This window comes from Lissotriton vulgaris, chromosome 6 (assembly GCF_964263255.1).
Source record: "Lissotriton vulgaris chromosome 6, aLisVul1.2, whole genome shotgun sequence".
Taxonomy (NCBI): domain Eukaryota; kingdom Metazoa; phylum Chordata; class Amphibia; order Caudata; family Salamandridae; genus Lissotriton; species Lissotriton vulgaris.
The window spans coordinates 1,526,013,561-1,526,037,200 of NC_141694.1; the positions used below are offsets into that span (position 1 = coordinate 1,526,013,561).

At 44.0% G+C, this 23,640-nt stretch overlaps 1 protein-coding gene across 3 annotated transcripts in view; it reads left to right on the forward strand.

Moving 5' to 3' along the window:
- PLCB1 (phospholipase C beta 1) overlaps nucleotides 1-23,640 on the forward strand; it is a 2,298,721-nt gene that overhangs the window by 2,141,308 nt on the left and 133,773 nt on the right. Inside the window, exon 32 of one of the 3 annotated variants that reach the window (XM_086927698.1) lies at nucleotides 12,781-12,828. The exons of the other annotated variants lie outside the window; for them this stretch is intronic. Coding sequence (XP_086783824.1) covers nucleotides 12,781-12,828 — 48 coding nt within the window. The remainder of the gene's footprint in view (nucleotides 1-12,780; nucleotides 12,829-23,640) is intronic. 3 annotated transcript variants of the gene reach the window in all.

Below are 23,640 nucleotides of genomic sequence, written 5' to 3' on the forward strand. Positions count from 1 at the left end.
CCGATTGTAAGTATCCAACGGGGTAAAGGGTCTCAGGTGGTTCATACTAGGGCCCTGGTTCAACATATGTCCATGGGGGATCATGGACCAGGCAGAGTGTAGATCAGGCACCCTGGTGAACTGATGCCCATATTGGGGATGATTATTAATATAGGGTAGTGTGAAGGGCGGCCTATAAGGCCGTGGTCTATTTGAATTTTTAGATTTAGTGACTTCTGACCTGGGGTAGAAGTATGTTAACGCCCGTGGGATAATACAGGTTTCCCCATTCCCAGGTGGCCAATTTATGATATAGTCAGCTGCCCGAGGGTCTCTAAAATTGACCACCACTAGGTCCCCCTCTATATCTTTAGTTCTACTCCCCAGCCAGTTGATCCGTCTAACATGAACTATATCCCCGTCTATGTTAGGTGCTATCGGCCTGTGCAACCGCAACCAGTGGATAATTTTGTTCTTGAGATCTACATATCCCTCTTTCTTATTTTCTGTTAACTGCGGGACCCCTGTTAAAATCACCACATAGGGCACTGCTTCTGGGGGAATCTCTACTTGTGGGACCCTTTTATGAGGTATTCTAGTATTTCCACCATCCCCGTGTGTGTTCTGGTTATTGCTCGTCGAGGCCTTTAAAGATGATGATTTGGTGGGGCCCGCACCCACTTCAGTGGCTGGTGCTTTTAGTTGTTTATGCGGCGGTGTGTTGTGAGTTGGGGGTACAGCTCCACCCGGAGGCTTGCAAGTTTGTTTAGTCAAAGCAGGGACAGAAGAATTTTTAGATTTCCTTTGTGGTGTGGTAGGAGGGGGCCCTGTCAAGGGTGTAGGGTGCACCGCCACACTTCCTTTATTTTTGGTAATAGACATACTAGTTATGGCGGCTTCCAATATGGTTAATCTAATTTCCACCTTTTTAATAGACTCATTAATAGGTAGGAGGAGAGATCTCAACAAAAATTCCAAGTTCCCTGTCACTGTGGGGGGAAGTGTTGGTGTAGTAATGGTTGGGGTTGGTCTGTCGTTGTTATCAGGAGCCTCATCTTGTATGGTTGCTAAAGATGGACAATGAACCAGTGGAACAGCTACCTGTGGTGTATGGTCCTGTACTACTACTGGAGGAGTCTCCGTTGTAATCGGAGTTTTTGTCCCTTTACCGAAATCAGTGTGCGATGTTTTGGCTTTACCTGATACCAACCTTTGTTTCTTCCTTTTTTTACTAGGGGGCGGGCGGTGGGTCTGGGCTACAGGAAAGGACTTAACTTTCTGCTTCCTAGATTTAGATGTGTCAACCACACGACTACAACTAGGAGTTGGTGAAACAATTATAATATTATCCGAGGGCAAACAAGGAGTGGCTACAAAGTCACGAAACAATAGGGGGACTCCATCTTGACTTACGTTATCCTCACTTAGGACATTCGAATCACCCTCCCGGTTCAATTCAAGTAGACTATCAGTGAGGGGTCTATGTTTCATATTCTCAACAGAGCGACGCCGCTCTGCCCTGCGCTCTGCTAGGATAAAATCCTTTTCTCCCTCACTCCTCTTAGGAAAGTAATTCTCCAGAGAACCGTTACGTAATCTGGATTTTTTACCCGGGGTTTCTTCTTCTGTTGCCATATCCGTATTGTAATGAACAGAGTCCACCGGGTTACACAAGAAAGAGGTCAGGCCCTGCCCGGCCTCCTTCAGCCCCTGACGGCCACAGACGGTCCCGCCCTTGTCCCGGGCTTCTCCCGGCGCGCTCCCGCGCAGCGGAGGCCCTTCTCTCCTTTTGACTCTACAGCTGTTAAACGTGAGGTGATAGGCGGGGGGGCGTGGCCAGCGGGGAGAGCAGCCCAGGTGTTGCAGGTTGGGCGCGCAGGGGCTCCTGGATGCTGGAGTCCCTGCCTATGCTCGCAGCCCCGCTGGTCGGCTCGCCTTTCCCCGCGCTCCTCCTATTCGTCCCTCAGCAACCAGCAGTCACCAGGAGCAGATGACGCGCTGCGGGACCCGCGAAGCGGGTCCGGCGAGATGTTGGGCGGGTGGTGCCGAGGGTCCGTTTCTGCCAAGGACAGCAGAGATTCCACACTCCTCCAAAGTCCGGGTAGGATGAAAGAAAGAAACAGCTTCCAAGGGTCCCACAGGGGTGAGAGTGAAGCCCGTTTTTCACTCTGTTGGCGGGGGGCGTGGCCAGCGGGGAGAGCAGCCCAGGTGTTGCAGGTTGGGCGCGCAGGGGCTCCTGGATGCTGGAGTCCCTGCCTATGCTCGCAGCCCCGCTGGTCGGCTCACCTTTCCCCGCGCTCCTCCTATTCGTCCCTCAGCAACCAGCAGTCACCAGGAGCAGATGACGCGCTGCGGGACCCGCGAAGCGGGTCCGGCGAGATGTTGGGCGGGTGGTGCCGAGGGTCCGTTTCTGCCAAGGACAGCAGAGATTCCACGCTCCTCCAAAGTCCGGGTAGGATGAAAGAAAGAAACAGCTTCCAAGGGTCCCACAGGGGTGAGAGTGAAGCCCGTTTTTCACTCTGTTGGCGGGGGGCGTGGCCAGCGGGGAGAGCAGCCCAGGTGTTGCAGGTTGGGCGCGCAGGGGCTCCTGGATGCTGGAGTCCCTGCCTATGCTTGCAGCCCCGCTGGTCGGCTCACCTTTCCCCGCGCTCCTCCTATTCGTCCCTCAGCAACCAGCAGTCACCAGGAGCAGATGACGCGCTGCGGGACCCGCGAAGCGGGTCCGGCGAGATGTTGGGCGGGTGGTGCCGAGGGTCCGTTTCTGCCAAGGACAGCAGAGATTCCACACTCCTCCAAAGTCCGGGTAGGATGAAAGAAAGAAACAGCTTCCAAGGGTCCCACAGGGGTGAGAGTGATGCCCGTTTTTCACTCTGTTGGCGGGGGGCGTGGCCAGCGGGGAGAGCAGCCCAGGTGTTGCAGGTTGGGCGCGCAGGGGCTCCTGGATGCTGGAGTCCCTGCCTATGCTCGCAGCCCCGCTGGTCGGCTCGCCTTTCCCCGCGCTCCTCCTATTCGTCCCTCAGCAACCAGCAGTCACCAGGAGCAGATGACGCGCTGCGGGACCCGCGAAGCGGGTCCGGCGAGATGTTGGGCGGGTGGTGCCGAGGGTCCGTTTCTGCCAAGGACAGCAGAGATTCCACACTCCTCCAAAGTCCGGGTAGGATGAAAGAAAGAAACAGCTTCCAAGGGTCCCACAGGGGTGAGAGTGAAGCCCGTTTTTCACTCTGTTGGCGGGGGGCGTGGCCAGCGGGGAGAGCAGCCCAGGTGTTGCAGGTTGGGCGCGCAGGGGCTCCTGGATGCTGGAGTCCCTGCCTATGCTCGCAGCCCCGCTGGTCGGCTCGCCTTTCCCCGCGCTCCTCCCATTCGTCCCTCAGCAACCAGCAGTCACCAGGAGCAGATGACGCGCTGCGGGACCCGCGAAGCGGGTCCGGCGAGATGTTGGGCGGGTGGTGCCGAGGGTCCGTTTCTGCCAAGGACAGCAGAGATTCCACACTCCTCCAAAGTCCGGGTAGGATGAAAGAAAGAAACAGCTTCCAAGGGTAGTCATAATCAAAGCCCTCAGTACATTTCAAATATGTTTTAGAATAAGTCACTATAATATTAGTAGGTAGTGAAAGTAACTTTATTGCATAAATTAATATTTATTGTTTTGGGTTTAATGGACAGCACTTTAGCTGCTTTTTTAAGGTGGGAAGTAATCTAGGCACAGTGGTGAAAAGAAAGCTCTGGTTTTTGATATAGCTATTCCTTGCCATTCCTTCGCTTTTGGCTTTGTGTCACTGAGAGAAAACAGAGGCTTCTAGCAAAGTGAGCAGGGAGGCTGAGGGATAGACAGTGAGTGGGTGGCAGTTTGAGTAATGGCAATGGTAATGTGAAAGACAAACAGAAAAGATGCACTCTCACACTAGAAACACACAAGTTACAACAACATGGTATGCTTGATGTCACATCACTCATTTCAAATGCAGAACAAAACAATACTTGTATGAGAGTGGGGAAGGGGAGAGTGGGAGAGAGCTGCGAAAGAAGCAAGGAGTGCAGGGGCAAGCAGGAGCAATTCGAAAATGCAAAATAGTAAAGACGGAGGGTGGAACACAGCAAAGACAAGATGACACACAGGGGGGAGCAAGGTGGGTAACATACACCCCTGTTCAATAGAAATGTGGAAAAAGAGAAATAGGTGCCGTATCTCCGTAGTGGAAGTATAAGCACATCCACTCAAAAGCCAAAATACTTCATGGGCAGAGCAAACACAAGAACAGGGAGGAAACTAATTGCATGAGGAGCTGACAACTGATATATGCAGAAAATATTTTAATGATGAGTAAGGGGCAGGCAGAAAGCCCAATGTAAGTATATTTTTAAGTATTGGTTACCTTGCATCTGCAACAGACAGCTAGAGCTGTCTATAGTGAAATACCGAAAACCTGAAATGCAGAAGTTGCCAGAACAAATGCTACACCAAACAATCACTGATGGATGTTTATGTCATAGGAGCATTTTAAGTGCAAATGGTGGTATCTCTGTCCTCTAAGGCATTCTTCACAACACAAATCATGCACCAAAACACATTACCAAAATTAATAAACAGGCCATGGGTTAGTCTACAAATTGAAGCCTCCTACTTTAGATTATAAGGCATTAGGGTGACCATAGAACACTCCAGTACCAAGCATCTGATTACATCCCGCTGTGATATGGGAGCATTTCTCTCTGTGGGAGTGCTGTGCCGTAGGTCCAAAAAAGTAATTAATGTTCATAATGTATAAAATTGTACCAGGATACCATTTTCAGCCTTTGGGCTGACTTGTCAGACACAGAATGGACCCTTATGGGGGGTTTCAAGCCCACTCTCAATCCTCCAAAGAGGTCCTGACATCAACCAACATGAGATATATGTATACGAAACCGTACCCATGTGACAGAACTACAAGGATGTGAGGCCACTCAAGCAGTGAACACCTGCGTTACATGTAGTGCATGTTGTGCACTTGGGTGTGCCATATAACCAAATGGATAACAAATGCTAGTCACATAATAAAGCACAGTCAACGCACTTGTGTTAATCTCGCCTTTGCTTTACAACATACCTTATTAATCAGTAGTTCTTATTTTTTCTTCACTTAATCCACCACCTACCGGCTGGCGCCCTCATTTCCTCGTTGCTATGTCTCCACCTCTTCTCAGTACACCCCCACTCTTCTGATGATATTTACCTCATTCAGGATTAAAAACTACCTATCAAAGGACACTTTAATAGGTTGCAATCCCTTTATACCTTTCCTTCCCACCTAAGTCACTGATGTTTTCAGAGAAATCCAATCCTGTATGGCTCAACAATGCCCTAAGCACATCTCTTTAGAACATATATTATGTACTCAACATTAGCATATAACATATTGTAGGACTAATTTACGTAGGAAGTGTTAAATCTGAAAGCAAATCCACCAATAAATATACTCCTCTGAAATTATAGTTTGGTGAAGAAAACATCACTGATGGATTGTCATCTAGACCAGATCTTCCCTCAGAAATCAAAACCCTATTCAGATCCTGATTTTCTTTGAGCGTGTTGGAAATACCCTTTCTGCAGGGTCACCCAGACATTTTTCCTTTCTCCTCCCCTTTTTATTGAATTTGTTTTTGTTTGTTTTAGGATTCAGGGGACATTTAGTGCTAAAGTGTATATGCTCTTTACTCTAAGCATGATGACATTGGCTTATCCACAATTAGCATGTTTAATTTACTTAAGTCCCTAGTAAAGTGCACTATATGTGCTCAGGGCCTATAAATTAAATGCTACAAGTGATCCTGCCAAGGTGATTGTGCCACCCACTTCAGTAGCCTTTAAACATGGCTCAGGACTGACATTGCAGAGCCTGTTTATGCAGTTTTAAACTGCCATTTCAACCTTGCAGGATCACCTACTTGCCAGATCCAAACCCTCTCTTCTATTACACATTGGTCACCCCTAAGGTATGCCCTATGTAGCCCAATGGGCAGGGTGCTCCTTATTTAAAAGGACATGTATTCTTAAGTTTTACATATCCTGGTAGCAAAAAACTACTACATTTGTTTTTCACTACTTCAAGGCCTATCTCTCCCACAGGTTAACATCGGGATTGCCTTAAACATGTTTTAAGTTTGAATTCCAATTGGTAGAAGATAGAGATGTGGATTTCGGGGTCTCCGGACTCAAAATTTAAATTGCCTGAAATGCCTTTTTTTGGAAGTTGCCATTTTGTTACTTTGCCAGTCTCTGAATACACATCTGGGTTGGGTGAAACCTGGGCTTTGTGCATTCCCTCTAGACGGACGTACAAAGGCAGCTAGGGTGTGACATTTGCATCCTCATGGCACATCACCAGGTTGATGGGCTTTCCTGAGGTAGATTGGGAGGGAGGAGCTGACACTTGCAAATGAATAGGGCTGTGCCTGTCCCCACACAAAGAGCTGTATACACCCTGGTAGTGAGTCTGGAGCCAGGGCAGGAAAGGCAGAGACCGACTGATCTTCAAAGACATCTTTGGTGCCTCCCTGACTTCAAAGGCACTTTTGGGTATGAGTACTAGATCCCTGATGCCGCCATCTCAGAACCTTTCTGGAACCAAGGACATTCTGTAATTACAGTGTGCACAAATACTTTACACATTGCGTCTTAAGTTAAGCCTGACTGCTCGGTACCAAGCTATCGGAGAGTGAACACAGGTTTATTTAGGTTGTGTATCTGATTTAGCAAATCAGCTTTTTAACTTAAATAAACATTATTGTTTAGGAAGATACAAATTGCTAGTCAATTGGCCTTTACGATTTATTCTTTTTTCCTGATAGTAAAAGTGTAGCATTCATGGCACAATGAAAACTTAGGGAGCAGTTGAGGCAGTTTGATGTTTAAGTTGAGTTTATTTCATAGAGAGAAGATCCCATCCATTTCCCTAAAGCATAACCCAGCAAATTGACTCACAACATTCCAGTCTCCCGAGTGACATAGGTGCCATTCAATGATTACATTATATATGTCCAGAGTATCTAGGTCCAGATACCACACACCTCCATCCTATAATACACTTAAAACTTAAACATACATACAGCAGAATATATACAAGAATTATTATATGGACACAATAATCTTCCAGAGCGTTACGTGGAATTTCCATGCAACAATACAAAACCTTATTGCACATGATCCTTTAAGTGTGAAGGTCTCCTCCCAATCCTAGTGGACATTATGGGTCCAACTTTTGTATTGGGAACAATCACACTCTCATCAAATACCATGTCTCACTCCTCTCTTCTTCAGAGAAAATACAAGGACCCTTATACACTATTATTCTCCAGAGGTTTCAAATACGATGGTCTTGTGTCTTTGAAGCATTATCAAATACTTTGAGAACACAAATGGGTTTTGAAAATGTAGACCCACTACCACACCACCCATCACCATATCCTCCACAGCAACCACTGTTTTTTACAGCTTTCCTATAGTCAAAATGTATTTTCCTTGCCTGCACCTTTTTAGCCTCCCTCTCAAGCCAAGTACCTGCAAATTCGTTCTCTTCACCACACCTACCAAGTTTCTTACCAATGAGGGTTTTACCATGGTGATGGGAGAACTTCGCCTAAATATTTGGAAAGGGTATTTCCCAGTAGTGCTGTGAGGTGTCACCCTGCACATTTCGATTTTTTTCTCCATCTCATCTTTCTAAGTCAAGCGATTACATTTTGCCAGCACAATAGACACCTTGAGGACTTTATTAAATCTCTCCACCATACCATTAGTTTATGGATGGTAGAGAGTGCACCTTTTATGTTTTATACCACACAACGTCAAGAACTCTTCCATCTCCTGGGATGCCAATTGAACTTCATTATTCATCTGGAGCACCTCATAGTAACCTTCTCTTGCCATTAACCCCTTCCAAAATTTAACAATGTTTCCTCAATGAAGGGACTGATGAAAGAGGTAGCTCCACATGACTAGATCGGGTGCTGCTCAAGATTCTGTGTACTTAATTTAAGAAGGCTTGTCTTGTATTTCCTTGTTGCATTTCTCGATTTCAGGTATGGAAAGGTGATGGATTTGTATGTTACACTGACCTGAAATTAAGTTTTTTGCCTGGAAGTGTGATGTGGTAGTGATTACTGGTTTGTGGTGGATGTAGCTGTTTGCATGTATAATACGGGCCAGAAAGGTTAGCCAAAGCAGGTCCGTCATTGTTGGTGTGATAAGATTGTATGTCAGCCATTTGATGAAGTTTAACTGTGGCATGCAAGATCCTTTTCAGTGGAGCTAGGGAATAGTTAGAAATTGTCTGTGAACTTGGCGTTGCCACCATCTACATGGAAAAGAAGAAAACGGGATTATGAGTCTGAAATTACATTTGTAAATTTAATGTATGGTTTTGTGCTGTACCAGAGTAAAAGGTGATACCATATTGTTTGAAATTTGTGATAATGTTAATACTCTGATAGAGAGGCCAATATAAAAAATTGATTCAAGTGACATTTCACTTGCACAGTCAAAGACTAGTAATAGATCTACCTTTATTTTTGATAACCGATAAGCTACTAATCAACCTATTAATGATCAGCCGAAAATCAGTCTTCATTTCTTTCGTTTTCCTTCGGTTTGCAATGAAAATAAATTGTGTTTTTGCTTGATTCAGCTTCAACTAGTCAACTCCATTTAGACTTGAGTAGTTAGGCAGTCATTACCATGAATGAAGTTCTTGCTTGTGGAGATTTTCTGATAGAATTTTGACTCTTTAGTGTATTGATGAGTATTGATTCTCTGATTAGCCTTGAAGTTCTGTAGGGGCCCTGTGCATTGAATGAAGGTCCGTGGGGAGCTCTTAAAGTAATTCAAGGGGTGTCAATATTTATTCAGAGAGTGTGAGAGGGATGCCATCTTTTTTCCTAGGTGAATGGTGTTCTGTGATAGCTGAGAGAGTAATGAAGATGTCAACACATGAGCATTTTGAATGAGGTCATTTAGTCATTATGTGTGAAGAAGTGAGACAAGAGTTATTGATGTGGTAACTGAATTTTACGATTTCTGGAAACATTATGTGACATTTCATATCTCGCTTTTATAGGATCCAGTTTATGTAATGCCTGACACCTCTGAGGTGGGCTGATGTGGCTTTCCAGAGGTGATATGCAGTGGTTGACTTATCTATACTACTATTATAAAGAAAGAGCCCAAACCTTTGAGGCGGGTAAGCTCAGGAACAACAGCACCAATCACAACACCAAATACAGCATTGGAAAGGATAGTTGCAGCAGATGGACATATACATTAGGGGGGGAAGAACGTTAGGGAAAAAGTAGTCAGTTGGGGGCATGATGGGCATCTGCATACAGCGATATGGGCGCGGCATTCGGCGTGATGGGTGTCTGCATACAGCGATGGGCGCGGCTTTCGGATTATAACGCTTGCGAGAGGCGTACTAGCGTTCCAAGAGTGGGCGGGTTATGCAATGGCGTGTGGGCGCGGGATTCGGTAAAAGATTATAACACTTGCAAGGGGTGTACAAGCATTACAATACCAGTGGGTGTTGCATTTACTATTGTTGGGGGCGTTGGCCATTGGCGCGATGTGGGGCCTCTAAGTGGTGTCAGGTGGAGCGCACAAACACCTTCGCGGATGGAGCCGACACCTTTACAAATTGCATGAAAGACACGGCCTTGGAGTGCACGCATTCATCTGCGGGTGCTGGGGCGGGTGCAGAGGCGAGTCACCGTCGCAGCGGCGCGAACACACATTACACGGACTGCTGATTTGGGCGCGATGTGGGGCCTCTAAGTGGCGTCACGTGGAGTAAACAAACACCTTCGCGGCTGGAGCACAGACCTTCCAATATTGCATCAAACACACTGCCTCGGAGTGCACACATTCATCTGCGGGTGCTGAGGCGGGTGCAGAGCTGAGCCAGCGTCGCAGCGGCGCGGTGCGGAAACACATTTCACGGACTGCTGTTTAACACACGCGCAGCATCGCTGAGCCGCTATCGGACACTGTCAGCTCAAACGACTTCACAGCAGCCACACGTGCTACACTGTGCCACTTCCTGCCACTGGCTGCACAAGTGGAGGCACATAATCCACTGTAATGGAGACCTAGCGTTACCGTCTATGCACTCCTCGACTGGACAGGTAAAGAACGACGTCCCATATTTCCTAAACGAGGAGTGTTATTCATCATACTAAAACAAGAAATGTTGTATACCGCGAGGTTTTACAATAAATTAGCATTGCCTATTCCAAACATTGCACACATTCTATTTCATCCCCGGACAACGTCGGGACGGGCTGCTAGTAGACAATAAATAGCTTCCCACGGTAATATGTCCAGTGCTTAGCTATGGCTACAGGGGAAGAGAGCACTTCTTTGCAGGTAGCCTACCACCAGCATTACAACTGTGGCACAATTCACCTGCTGTAAATCCAGAAGAAGTTAATGAAGCTGCTTGGTTTCTAAATATCTAATCACAAACTCTCAGGTGTGATTGATGCCTGTAAACAGTGCTTTAAATGGAAATATGAAAGTGCAGGTACTCACTATTTAGAGTTCCTGCTTGTTCCTGATAAGTGCCAGTACTCTGCAATGAAGGGTATTGCACTGCAGCAGTGCTGAGAACTGCAGGAGCTCTCCCTTTCGAATTAAGGAAGTACAAGTACGTAGCACCGGACAGTATGTGTCCTTTTAAAGCACTGCCTTTAAAGTATTGTGGTCAAAACATGCACAGAATGTGATGCGTCTCTTTGCGCGATGACTGGCCCAGCACATACTCCTGATCTCGTCAATTACCTACATCTCTGCTGGGATAAGTGATAAGGATGGAACCCGGTTCTTTGGTTTCCATCCGTGGATTAGAGGAAATCTATGTCTTTCGTTGTCAGGCAAAGAATCACAAAAGTGACTTTTTCTAATCAATTTACAGAAGGCACTTGAAGCTTCAAAGTGTAACAAGAAAATCTATAAACATGCGTCACTGGGTTATATTTAAACCCTTAAGCTGACATGAACATTGCTTGCCTGAATGTCCTCTAAGCCTAATGTGTTCATGCAAAAATCCAAGGGGCTGAGAAATGAGGAGGGCGGCTCAGGGGGAGATTCGAGCAGCACTCCAAGAATTAGGGCAGCTCTGGATCAGCTCCTGCCTGCGGGAATCCTCCCTCCTCCCAGTGCCTCAAGATAAAGGTCTTTTGTGTCAGATGCTTGCTTTGTTATAGTTTATTATTTCTAATGACTGTTTCTGCACATGCTGCAAAGCGCACCCTCAAAGCAGTGGAAAGCAGTAAACATAAATGTGCTAAATTCATTAGGCATGTGTTCATGGCGTAGTGCTACTGAGTGTGCACATGCACATCCATGCCATCTTTAGAAAAAGAAATTGAGCGTGCAAGTACCAATCCGCTTTTCCAATTCAGGAAAGCATGTGTGACCCATGCACAGAGGTATCCACAGGCGTAAACCTTCTTCTAGGGGTTGAGAGTGGGTGTTCCAGGTTCTGGATGCCCTAGAGGTTAGGGCATGCCCACAAATGTACACACCAGGTGCGGCCTTAGGCATGGGCAAGCTTTGCACCTGCACAGGGCCTCCAAACCCCAGGGGCCACCACACCAATATATATCCTTAATATAATAATCCTCTGAGGATGGATACATATTTGTGTGGCGGCCCCTGGCAGGGATTTGGCAGCCTCCGGCTCTGTTCCACTTCCAAACACCCTGACCCCCACCCCTCCCCCCCCCACCCCCTCCCCCCTCTTCACTGGCCTCTGCGCTTCGCCCGGAACCCCGCTTCCGGGGTCCCCTACCTTCGCTCCCTGCCCAGGGCTGCCATGAGCATAGAGCCGCCCCTGTACACACTTGTGGGTATCTGAGAACATGTTTCCAGTCCTTTCCCACCCGGAATAAGTTCAGAAGTGTCCTCCTGTAAATGACATGAGTAACTCACCTTTTCAATGGGAGAGGGGCAAAGGGAAGGGGCATTCAATCAACTTTGATGAGTTGTAGTTTCCCCCATATAAAAATAATTTCCAGTGCATGACAAAATGTATTAAAAATCACCTTTAATTAGTAATTGGTTTTTGTGCAGGAAGGGACACTTTCCTGCACAAAAACAATAATTGATGGCATTTTACGCCTTCTATGTGTGCTGCATAATGCAGCACACATAGAAAGAGCAAACAATGAGGACTCGTTGCGCCACTCTAATGCCTCTAATGGCGTTAGTTTTTGGCACTGCCTCCGATTTACAGATTCTTGTAAATCTGGGACAGCGTTAAAATGCAATGGGTGTTGCATGGAATTGCCTACAGTAATGCCCATTGCACACCCCTTTGCATGAAAAAGGGCCATATTTACAAGGCAACATTAAAACACTCAGAGTGGCTTAGTACCAATTTGTAAATATGGAGCAGGGCATACGGCCAATATGGCATCTCTAAAAGTGACGCTCCGGTGGCGCTATGTCCTTGTAAATATTCTCCAAGATGTTTAAATGTCTAACCTACCGACTAAAACCCTATTAGGTGTGAGGAGCCTTAATAGATGCTACACTGACTGTCCATGGCTGTAAAATCTCAGTAACATGCAGAGAAATGCCTATTTATAATTTTTGGGATTAACATGTGAAACATTTACATTTTTAGAAAAGAAATTACAATTGTTTGACCGAGCACTGTCAGTTGTATTAAATTAGATCAAATTAGCTTCCAATTCAGTGTTTATTTTTAATTCTGTGTTTCTCCCTGGCTCTTTCTCTCTTTCTCTCTCTTTCCGTCCACGTGCTGCAAGACAATGCTGTTTGCTGACTGGAGCTCCATAACGAGAGATCACTTTGTGGTAAATATGCATGTGTGCACACTACTTGTTATGCAATGTCTACAAATAAGTATGCCTTTTAAAACTATGTCACTGTATGACTGGCACTTTCCGTGTGGATTTCTACTGAGCACCTGCAAATTTAACTGCTTCATAATTTTTGGTAGTTGAACAAGCAAAACATGGTAATGCATTAAAAAACAACACATGGAAATATCCTTAAATAACTTGCAATAAGTACGTGGTCTATCTCGTTCATGGTTTAGCCAAAATTCGTAATAAGTACTGAACAACGTGCACTCAAAGAAAATCCACGAGGATTGAAAAGTTCCCCGGCCAAGGCAGTTAAACGAAAACCAAGATTAGAATGTTTTAAGGCCTTCACAAGAGATAGGGATTGCCAGATCAAGACTTGATGGTAAATTAAATTACACATTCTGGGGCATATTACCAAGCAATAGCGATAATTATCGCTATTGCTTGGTTAGAGACAAAAATTTACCACTGAGCTGCGGCGATTTTTATCGCAGATAAACCTTGGTATTACCAAGGTTTATCGCAAATGCGATAAAAATCGGCCGCAATGCATGCATTACCGAGCTAATGCTCTTAGCCATGTTATCCACCTTCCATTGGATAACTGGTGTTAGCGACAGATAGGTAATAGGGAGATAATTTTATCTCCGCTTTCTTGGCTTTTAAAGCCAAAAAAGCGGCGATAAACCCCCTTGATAATATGCCCCTCTGATTGCAGGGTGGGTCAGAAAAATGTTTACTGTCTCCTATATAGAAAATCGACACATATACTTGGTGATGATAAGGAAAACCTGCACTTTAATGCTGCTGTTTACTGGAGGACATGGTCTAAAGGTTTACCTTGTCTCAATAAATACCAGTATTGGCATTTTTCAGCCACAGGCGGTGAATGAAACTTAACTTAATGGGATGAGAATACTTTCTGATCATCCCCAGAGGCAGTAAAGCTTCAGGACTTCACCATCTCTGGCCTCCCTCGAGGAGCTCTGAGCTCAATCGGCTACTATCATCTGACCTTTCTACAGTAGCGTCCTTACCAACACTGAGACTCAGGTCAATTTAGGCCACGGCGATTGGCCAAGAGAGGGACTGCCCATGTTCCCTACTGGATCTTCTTTCATACCAATACAAGATCTGCAGCAAGGGCCAGGGTCCTGGCAAAAGTAAAACACACTATATCCATTCTGGCATATTTTACTTCGGAGTGAGACTAACCCATCAGTTAAATACGAGGCAACTTGTCACAGGGGGCTGAAGTCACTGAACTAGTCGACAAACTCAGTAATTTAAATGTCCATGGCAAAGATTTGGATAAGAAACAGCGAGTCACACTTTTAGACTCTTTAAGGCACTTTCAGGTTTTCATAATTTCAAAAGGTTTAAATAGGTACCATTGTGATGGGTACTCGCAATACCAACGATTTAGACACTAAGGTGACATTTCTGTTTGCAGTGTGCATTAGCACTGTATGAAACAAAGTACACTGCAGTCTTTGGACATGACCTTTCAAGCAGAAAGAAAAGGGTGAACAGGGAAATTGGGATGGTCTTCTAATTCTTAACAGTTTCATGTGTAAATGAAACAATGACAACAAAAATGTCACCCTGTGAGGAGTTGGCAGGGTCTTAGAGGGGGTGGGGCATCATGTCAAGAAGCACCTAAGACGCTTTTTGCCACAACCCACCCACAAACCCCCTTCTCCGAAACAAGAAAAAAAGATTGCTCAGGCTGGTGATGCATATCCTTGGGTATTTTTACACCCCTTAATTGGAAGCTGGCAGTTTAAAGTTTCCAAAAACGAACTGGAAATCTTCCGTTTACAGTGGTTTTCAGCGTATTATCCATGCCATTGCGTGAAACCGGCTCTTCACCAGGGTGACCATGTGCTGGAAGACAATATTGTGTGTCACACTGTAGCTCCTTATGAGTTGGCAGGTCTGTTGTAGGCCTTAGGAGAGATTTGTAGGCTTTAAGAAAAGTTGACAAACTACAACACATTTGTAGAGAGCATTGTTATTTTAGCAAAATTTCAATCAGGAAGAGTAAATGCCTCATAACTTCACTGAAGACTTGTGACTGAGAAACCAAGGCTCAGACCCCAGCTTCTCCTTTTCGTCAATGAGTATCATCTAGGACAACTCAGTTTTACCCACAATGCTTGGTTTTCCTTAACTGTCAAAAGTAAATTGAAGTCACTCATGTTAGAGTGATTGCACACACAAAAAACAGCAATGCTAAATACATTAGGTTTAGCCTATGTGATTATTAATCCATTTCTTTTTCTTATAATTCGTTGTTTTGTGAGTAGTTGTGCAATATAGGTTACTGAAACTCCATTCAAGTGTTTTTATAGTGAAAATCAATATATTTTAATGGTGCTATTATAAAGTAGGGATATTAGGTAAAGGGGGAGGTGACATTTTTATCAAAATGTAGCTTTTAAGTAGGGTTGAAGCGAGTGCAGCTTTGGGCAGATTAAGGAAATGGGGATGAAAAACAAAACAAGCACAATGTAAGTGTAGTGTTGGGCAAAACATTATAAATTAGTTCAGCAAAAGCGGTTGAAAATGTGTTCTTGGGTTATTGGCTAGGGATAATATGAATGAAGAATAACAGTTATTTTTTGCAATGAGCACCTGGGCTGTTGTGAAATATAAGTGATAGAAACACACTGAAAGTGTTTAAACTTTTTATTGATAAAGACAAGATATATTTATTTTTGTTTTTCAATTTTCTCTGTGAAGAAGTTGTTTTATTGTTTCCTTTTAGTATTGCACAATTTTACTTTAACTTTCAATTTCTGCGGGTGGAGGCCAGTGGGGCTCATGTGAACTTTTCATCTATTTTAAATGTGTTCTTGATGTAGTTGTAGTGTATCCTACGATAAGTAATTATATTGTAGTTTTGCGTCTTTATTTAGTGAAGTAGATAAGAAAAGTTGCACAAAGCATTGGAAAAGCAACTGAAAACGTTTTTAATAGTTAAACTAAAGATGACCCATAGTGATTTAATTATGGCTTTGCATTAGAAGTGCTTGTCAGTGAGTATTTGTATTTGATAATGTGAGTGACATAGGGAGTATAGGGGTTATCTTAAAAGACCTTATGTGTGGGATAGACAGTCTTAACTTTACGACTGTATTAAGTGTAATGTAAAAAAGAAAATGGTGCATGACAATATGAATTAATTCATTACAAACTACTCAAATTATGTGTGAAATGGAAAGGCTATTAAATGAGTACAAGAGTTTTCTTTTCCTCTAGGGTAAACACTTAGTCTAAAAACGTTTTATTTTTTTAAAAGTAATGCATGTGTAATGGAATGAACAAGAATGAAACTTTTAGAGCGTGCATAAACAAGTCTGTTATCAGTGCCACAAATAGTAAATAAACGCTGTTCATGCTCTTAGCTGCCTTCCTGTGTGCATATGCATGCGGGTGGGGGGGTTGAGATATGTTGTTGGGGTGAAGGACTCTGAGGCATAAATAGTGAGGCACCAAAGGAATAAATAGTGATCAATTTCTGCATACAATAAGTCGGTCATTCAAGGCAGAAATAGTAAATAATAAAAGTTCACGCTCTTGCCTGCCTCCTGTGTGCATGTGGGTGGGAGCACGAGGGGATGGTTGAGTTGGGTAGTCGGGGGAAAGACCTCAAAGTTAAAATAATGAACACATTGTGCATAAAATGAGTCGCTCATCAGAGCCACAAATAAGTAGGAGTGGGAGGAATATTCATAGTTGCGCTACGCAAAGCTCCGCGAAATGATACAAAATCTCCGCGAGCACGCAAACATTCTAAGAACATGCGTAATTGCTTGTTCCGCCCCTTCGCGATGCTTTTTGCCTGTTCGTGAACGCTGTTTGCGTGCTCAAGGAGAAATATCTCGTGAACACGCATTTTGAAAGCGCGAACAAACAAAAAATTCTACGAAGCTGTTGATTGCGGAATATTTGGCAATTCTGCGTTCTCCACGGAACGTGAAATTACCCAAATTCCGCGAATTCCCTGAGCGGAACAGAATTTACCGCCCAGGCCTACAAATAAGTGTGCAGTAAAAAACACACGAAGCAAGCTCTACATGTACACAGCAAGAATATTTCAGTCATCGAATCCAGACATATTACATTTTTTTAAACGTTGGTCACGCTCTTATCTGCCTCCTGTGTGCATGTGGGTGGGGGCACGAAGGTGGGGGTTGAGACTGGTTGTCGGGGTGAAGGCAGCGAAGTTAAAAATAATGAACGAATTGTGGATACAATAAATCAGTCGGCGGACCCACAAATAAGTGTGTAGTAAAAAACACACAAAGCAATCTCTAAATGCGCGCAGGCAGGTAATGAAGGAAGCTCTAAATGCACAAAAGCTGCCAGGCAAAGTAAACTATATGGAGAGTTACCAAAAATAAAACAAAAATTCAACCACCAATGCGGATGGGGATGAGTAGTTAGGCAACGGGAACCTGATAAGAGAGACACAGAAGGAAGAACAGGCTACAACCAGTAGGAACTGAGGAAAGTAAACTAGCAAGCACACAGACCAAAAATAACTGAAGGTGCGATGCAAGTCCCTTTTAAGATATATTAAAAATTAAATTAAATAATAGATTTCACAAGCACAGCGCAAGCGCTTTGCAGGTGAAACCTAATAACTTTTTACTGGTTGTTTTATTGGACTTAACGATCCTCTAGAAGTGATGATAAAAACAATAATAATAATAATATTGATGGAATATATCCATTATTTGTTTGGCGTTCATGCAGTGCCAACCACAACTTTAACACAATTGACTTACCCAGGTCAGTATCAACCGCCCCCCCCCCCCAAAAAAAAAAAAAACACCTACTGTTTCTAGAGCTGTGTGAAGAGATCGTGAACTTTAAGAAATGTCTCAAAGTGATGAGATGTAATTTTATGTAGGTCAAGAAAAGAAGAAACAGTTTTTGAAATATAGTCTCATTATATTGTTGGCTGTACTATGCGCTAGATCTTTTAATGGTTTAGCTGAATTTTTGCTTGTAAGACCAAGCCAGAGCACTAGCTCGGGTTTGGCTTGACTCTCTCTATACATTTTAAGGCTCGGTCAACTATAAAACGCGTCCCACTTCTTAAGCTTGGATAGCGATATCAGTGGACTCCCCTATTTATAAATTAATCGAATGTGGTGATATAGATGAACAGCAAGTCACTTCTTACTTAAGTGAAGGCACTCCCTTTGTGTAATCACTTATTACATGTAATGATTTTACACTTACAAGTGACTGGCTTTTATTTGGTAAACATCTCAAACATACATAATCTGCGGGTTCTTTAACATGACAACCTATAGCTATCACCAGGCAGTCACTGGGCCTTCTATTAATAGTGTTTCTTCTAATCAGTGAGACCTGAATAATGCAGCATTCTTAGATATGATTTTACATAAAAAATTGTTTCAGTGTCTCATTTGCAACACTCTACATTTCCGTGTGAAATATTTATGACTAGACACTGGCACATGCAGTGATCTTTTACTGTGATGAACTCCCCAGTATCGAGAACCGGATTCCGAACTTTGATGTCTAGTCATCATGTAAAACATATGAGCAAACACACACATACAGAAACACATACCGACATATACATACACACTCCAAGGCACACACATACAGTCCATTTGTGTTGCGGAGAACACTCACATTTGGTCAATGTATTAGATAAAGGCAGCAAAAAGCGATACTGTTTTTTATTCCATAAATAAAGAAATATAAAGATAATTGGAGATGTGGACAAGTGGTTAGGGTGGCCCACCTTGGGACATAGAGTACCAGGTTTGATGCAAATCATTTAAGGCCCGATGTAGGTAATTCCGATTTACCTACTCTTAAATACCGAATCATACCGATTCGGTATTTAAGAGTAGATACATTGGAAGTAGGCAGATGAAGGTAATTTTTATTTTCCAATTACCGATTCTGTAAGATTCGGTATTTACCGAATCGGTAAATACCGAATCGGTATTTCCCATTGAATCCTACAGGCCTTGAAGGCCATGGGAATCAATGGGAAATACTGAATCGGTATTTACCGATTTGGTAAATACTGAATCCTGGCAGGGGGAACGGGGTGTCATTTTGACACCCTGTAGCACCGCAATTGCAGGCTTGTGTGCCATGTGGCACACATACATACCCTAAGGGCATGTCTGTGTGTCGCATGGCATAGGTGTACATGCACAGATGTGCATGTACACTGGAATTCGGTATTTTACCACCCAATAGGATTGGGTGGTAAAATAAGAATTCCTAAGGGCCTGTGGCACTGCAAACTGTGCCACCTACATCTGGAATTACTGATTCGGTAAATATACCGATTCGGTATTTTACCGAATCTGTAAATTTACAGAATCGGTAAATTTACAGATTCTGTAAATTCGGGCCCCCTACATCTCAAAAACCAATTACCGGTCGGTGACGGCCGAAATCGGCCGTTACCGATGGGTAATTGGCGACCTACATCTGGCCATTAGAGCCATGTTTAAAAAAATCACTCAATGCAATGCAGCAAGACGCCTTGCTGCGCTACGTGAAAGGGAGAGGGCAGGAATGCATCATATCTAGCAAGATATGGAGCATTCCTGCTATTTGTACCTATGCACTTTTGGCTGCCTAGCACCAACGCAGGCACCCTTGCACCACGGTGCAAGGGTGCCTGCATTGCAGACAGGATTGTTTTTATGCAAGAAGGGGCACCTTCCTGCATAAAAACAATCCTCTGAGTTGTTTCCTTCTTTCTACATGTGCTGCAGAACGCAGGACACTTAGTAAAAAAAAACAAGTAGAAATAAAGATATATCTCCTCATTAGTCCTCTCCTGGGAAGGCGCAGCATTTTGACTCATTCCTCGGTCTATCACTCATGGAAATTTTGGAATGTGCCAATATCAGACTGTGGATGCGTGGGAACAGCCACGCTCCACCCAGTGAATGATTCCCTGGGGAACAGTAACCCAGGGCAGCGACGTGCACTGCCTTGCGTTACTCCAGATTTACCAAGCTATGCAGGGCCACGCAAGGTAGTAGAGGGGCAGATACAAAGACAGCAGTGAACAAATCCTACCACAAGAATAAATTGTGTGCAAATGGCCGCTCACGCTGGCTAATCATGTCCTACTGCATTTATAGCTGTTTCTTAATGCAAAAATGCATACTCACATCCATTTTGGACATGATGGTGCATTTTGCTATAAGAAAATAGGGCTAAATGCAGGGGGTATATTGGAATAAATCCTACCGAGAGCACATTTAGTGGGCTCGAGAGACTGCTCATGCACGTTAATTATTTTCTGCTATATTTAGCTGTATGTCTTGGTGCAAAAATGCACCCTCGGATCCATTTAAATGCAGAATTACACTTCCTGTGTAATTCAGTGTAATCTTGCAGGATTCTTAGGTAAATGCATCCTCGCATCCATATAAATGTAGAATACTCTTCCTGCATAATTCAGTATAATCCTGTGACATTCTCAGGTAAATCTACATGATTACGCTACATGCAATTAAGACAATTACACCCACCCCTATTTTAGATGAGTCATTTCAGAGATATCCATGTCAGAAACATACAGATCAAAATGATATATAATTTAATCAAGCAGAAGAGGGAAGGCCAGTCAGAGCAGGGAAAGAGTGGAGGTAAAAGTGGAGCATTGATGATAAACGAACAATGAATATTGACCTTCTAGTAAGAGACGGATAAGCACAGTTGTAGATCAGTATAGATGAAGACAAATAGTCATTGTTAGTGCTGAGAAGGGGAGAGTGATTAGGAGAGAGACATTGGCATGGTGAAGATGTATTGTAGGTAAGTTTTAACTCCAGGCACCAAGAGACGTCAATATCATTAGTGTGTGTTTCGAGGCTCTTCATCCTCCTCTACCTTGAATTATAGCAAGTCAACTCCTTTTTTGTACAGTGTACTTTCCATGTCATTTCTTCAAAGGTCCTAGAGTGCTTTTAACCAGATGGTTAGTAACACAATTAGTATACAATTGAATCCTAATGATAAACATCAATCAAACCTTTCTTGCCTTTGTTCCCCTTGTGAACTCTGTGGCTTGAAGCTGCTGCTCAATGTCACAGCCTTGTCTGACAAGGACTAGATCTAACACACCTACGGCTTGAGAGCTGTCAGTATCCAGGCTCGCAGACTGCAGAAAATCAATTAGAATGGATGATGAGCTTCATGTCCTTTGTTTCTGTTCGGCAGTTCCAAGAATAGACCTTTCCTGTCAATTTTAAATGGATATGTGCCAGGATAATTCTTTTAAACCCACCCATGAGCTATCTCTAAAACTTTTAAGTGTAGTAAAAAGGCGTGTTGCTTAACCTGTTGCTTTCCGGTCACTGTTGGGGATAGCGTTTCTCATTGGCACTTTTGGATAAAGCAGGATTTAATTCTAATCACGTGTTCTAATGAATCAGTTTATATTAACCAAGAGTAAAATGTTGATCATTGATTGCCTTCCAGCCATCACAGTTGGATTCTCTAAATGTATTAGTGGGCATATATATCTAACAGTTACCGCCTTCTCACTCATTTAAGGATGTAAATGTAACTCCTTCACTGCGGCCGCTATTCCGCCGCAGTGCTAAGGGGGCGGGGCGGCCCTCGCGGCGGCCGCATGCTGGTGACGGAACCACTCCGTCACCAGCGTCGGTTGCGCTGTGCTTATGACGGAGCGGTTCCGTCATGGCCCACCCCGCTCAATGGAACGCTCAGCGCAGGCGCGGAATTCGCGCCGCGCAGGAGCGCTAGGCAGGCCATGACGGAACCGCTCCGTCATCAGCACAGCGCCACCGCAGCTGATGACGGAGCGGTTCCGTCATCAGCAGGCAAGGGGTTAAAGGTGGGTGGAGCTCACAAGATGTAGGTTGTTTAATACACATTGAAGCATAATTTTCTACACTAGGGGGCACATTTAGGAGTGGAGCTGTGTTGCGCTTCTACCACGCAACATGGTGTATGCGCGATGCAAGCTCAAAATGCGATTCATGAAGCCAGGCAAGGCCACCTTGCGTGGCCCTGAGTGGCTTTATAAATCCAGAGTAACGCAACGCAAATTGCTGCGTTGCATTACTCTGCTCCGGGGAGGAGTTCAATGGATGTTGCGTGGGTGTTACCATGCGACATCCATGGATTTTTACATATTGCCAGATTTATCAAAAGAGGTAGACCTGGTAATGCGCAAAAATGCTATGTCCTTCCCAGGTGAGGTGTAATGAAGACAAATATCTTAATTTCTCCTCGTTACTTCCTCTTTCTATGTGTGCTCCATACTGCAACACGCACACATAGAAAGAGAAAAATGTCTCAGGTGATTGTTTTTGTGCCGGAAAGTGCCCCTTCCTCCACATAAACAATGCTCCTTACAATGTAGACACACTTGCACCATGATGTAGGGTGACTGCATTGGCGCTACGCAGCCAAAATAGCACCAGCGCAGAAAGAAAGGCAGGAATGTGCCATTTTCTTTTAAATACAGTGCATTCCTGCACTTTCCCTGTCACGCAGTGCAACACAGTAAGGTGACTTGCTGCTCTCTGTGATTTTGCCATTATTATGGCCCTAAATAATCCTTTTACTAGGGGGTGATCACAATACCTAGCATCATGGTTCCCTCATCTGTGTAATGTTTTAACTAAATTGGGAGTGCTTTGGTCAATAGAGAACTGGTGTTGCTCAGCATCCAGCCACTTGTCTTTTGCTTGTATCTTCCAGCCCACATTGAGAATCAAAGCTAGCCTGTCGATCTGCACAAAAATGTGTCATTGTCTGGACCAGCCCCCCAGTGTAACCCTGCTGGCACTCTTTCTTTCCCTGCCTCCCTTCTCTCCCATTCACTCACCTACACTCTTCATGAGAAATATCCAAATTCTAGACCTTGGACAATCCCAGCTGCCATCATCCACACCTATTGTTGCTCTGTTAGAGGGTGCTTGACATCGGAATGCTGCAAAACGAATTAGTGGATCACGAGACAGGAGGCCGTCCTGACTCTCCGTCGACCATTTCCTGTTCCAGGATGTCAATCAAACAAAAGCTGGAGGACAGGCTGCAACCTCCCACAAAAGACGGTTAGGTGTTGGAAGCGCATCGAGGATAGTTCTAAATACACAATGTGAATAAAATAACAAAACCTTTCCTACTACCCATTGGGTGGAATATACTGATTTTCCACTTGTATGTGAATGGAATTTACATTTTTTGTACTCCTCTACATTCAACTTCATAGACATCTATATCAAACAAAATTTAATGTAAATTCATATTTTACAATTAGTAGCTGCCGGAAACTGAATCCAATTATTCTAAATTATCAACCCTTAATCCATGAGTAAATATGGCGCTCAGTTGAATTCAGCAGTAAGCTCCACCTAAGTTGGAAAAAAATATAACTATTGAAAGAAAAAGCTTTGTGAATCAACCTTTACTAGAAATAAAGATGATGAGATGATTAGCTGCTTGACCCGAATGACCTGTACAATGCGGAAGTTATTATGCGTGTGTGCTACTCCGAGAACTGGTGTTGCATGCAGCAATACTTGAATACATCTCAGTGCACTCTACTTTTTGAAGTTAAGCAACTCACTATGGTAACTAAGGCTCACTCTTAGATATATACTTCATGTGCAGCAGTGTTTTCCACCTTTCCTACTTGTGCCTTTCAACATACCACCAACTTCGTACATCTTGGCCCATATGCCTTCTTCACAGAATCAGTCTTTTTTCTGCTGCTACATTCCGTTGTCCTTCTTC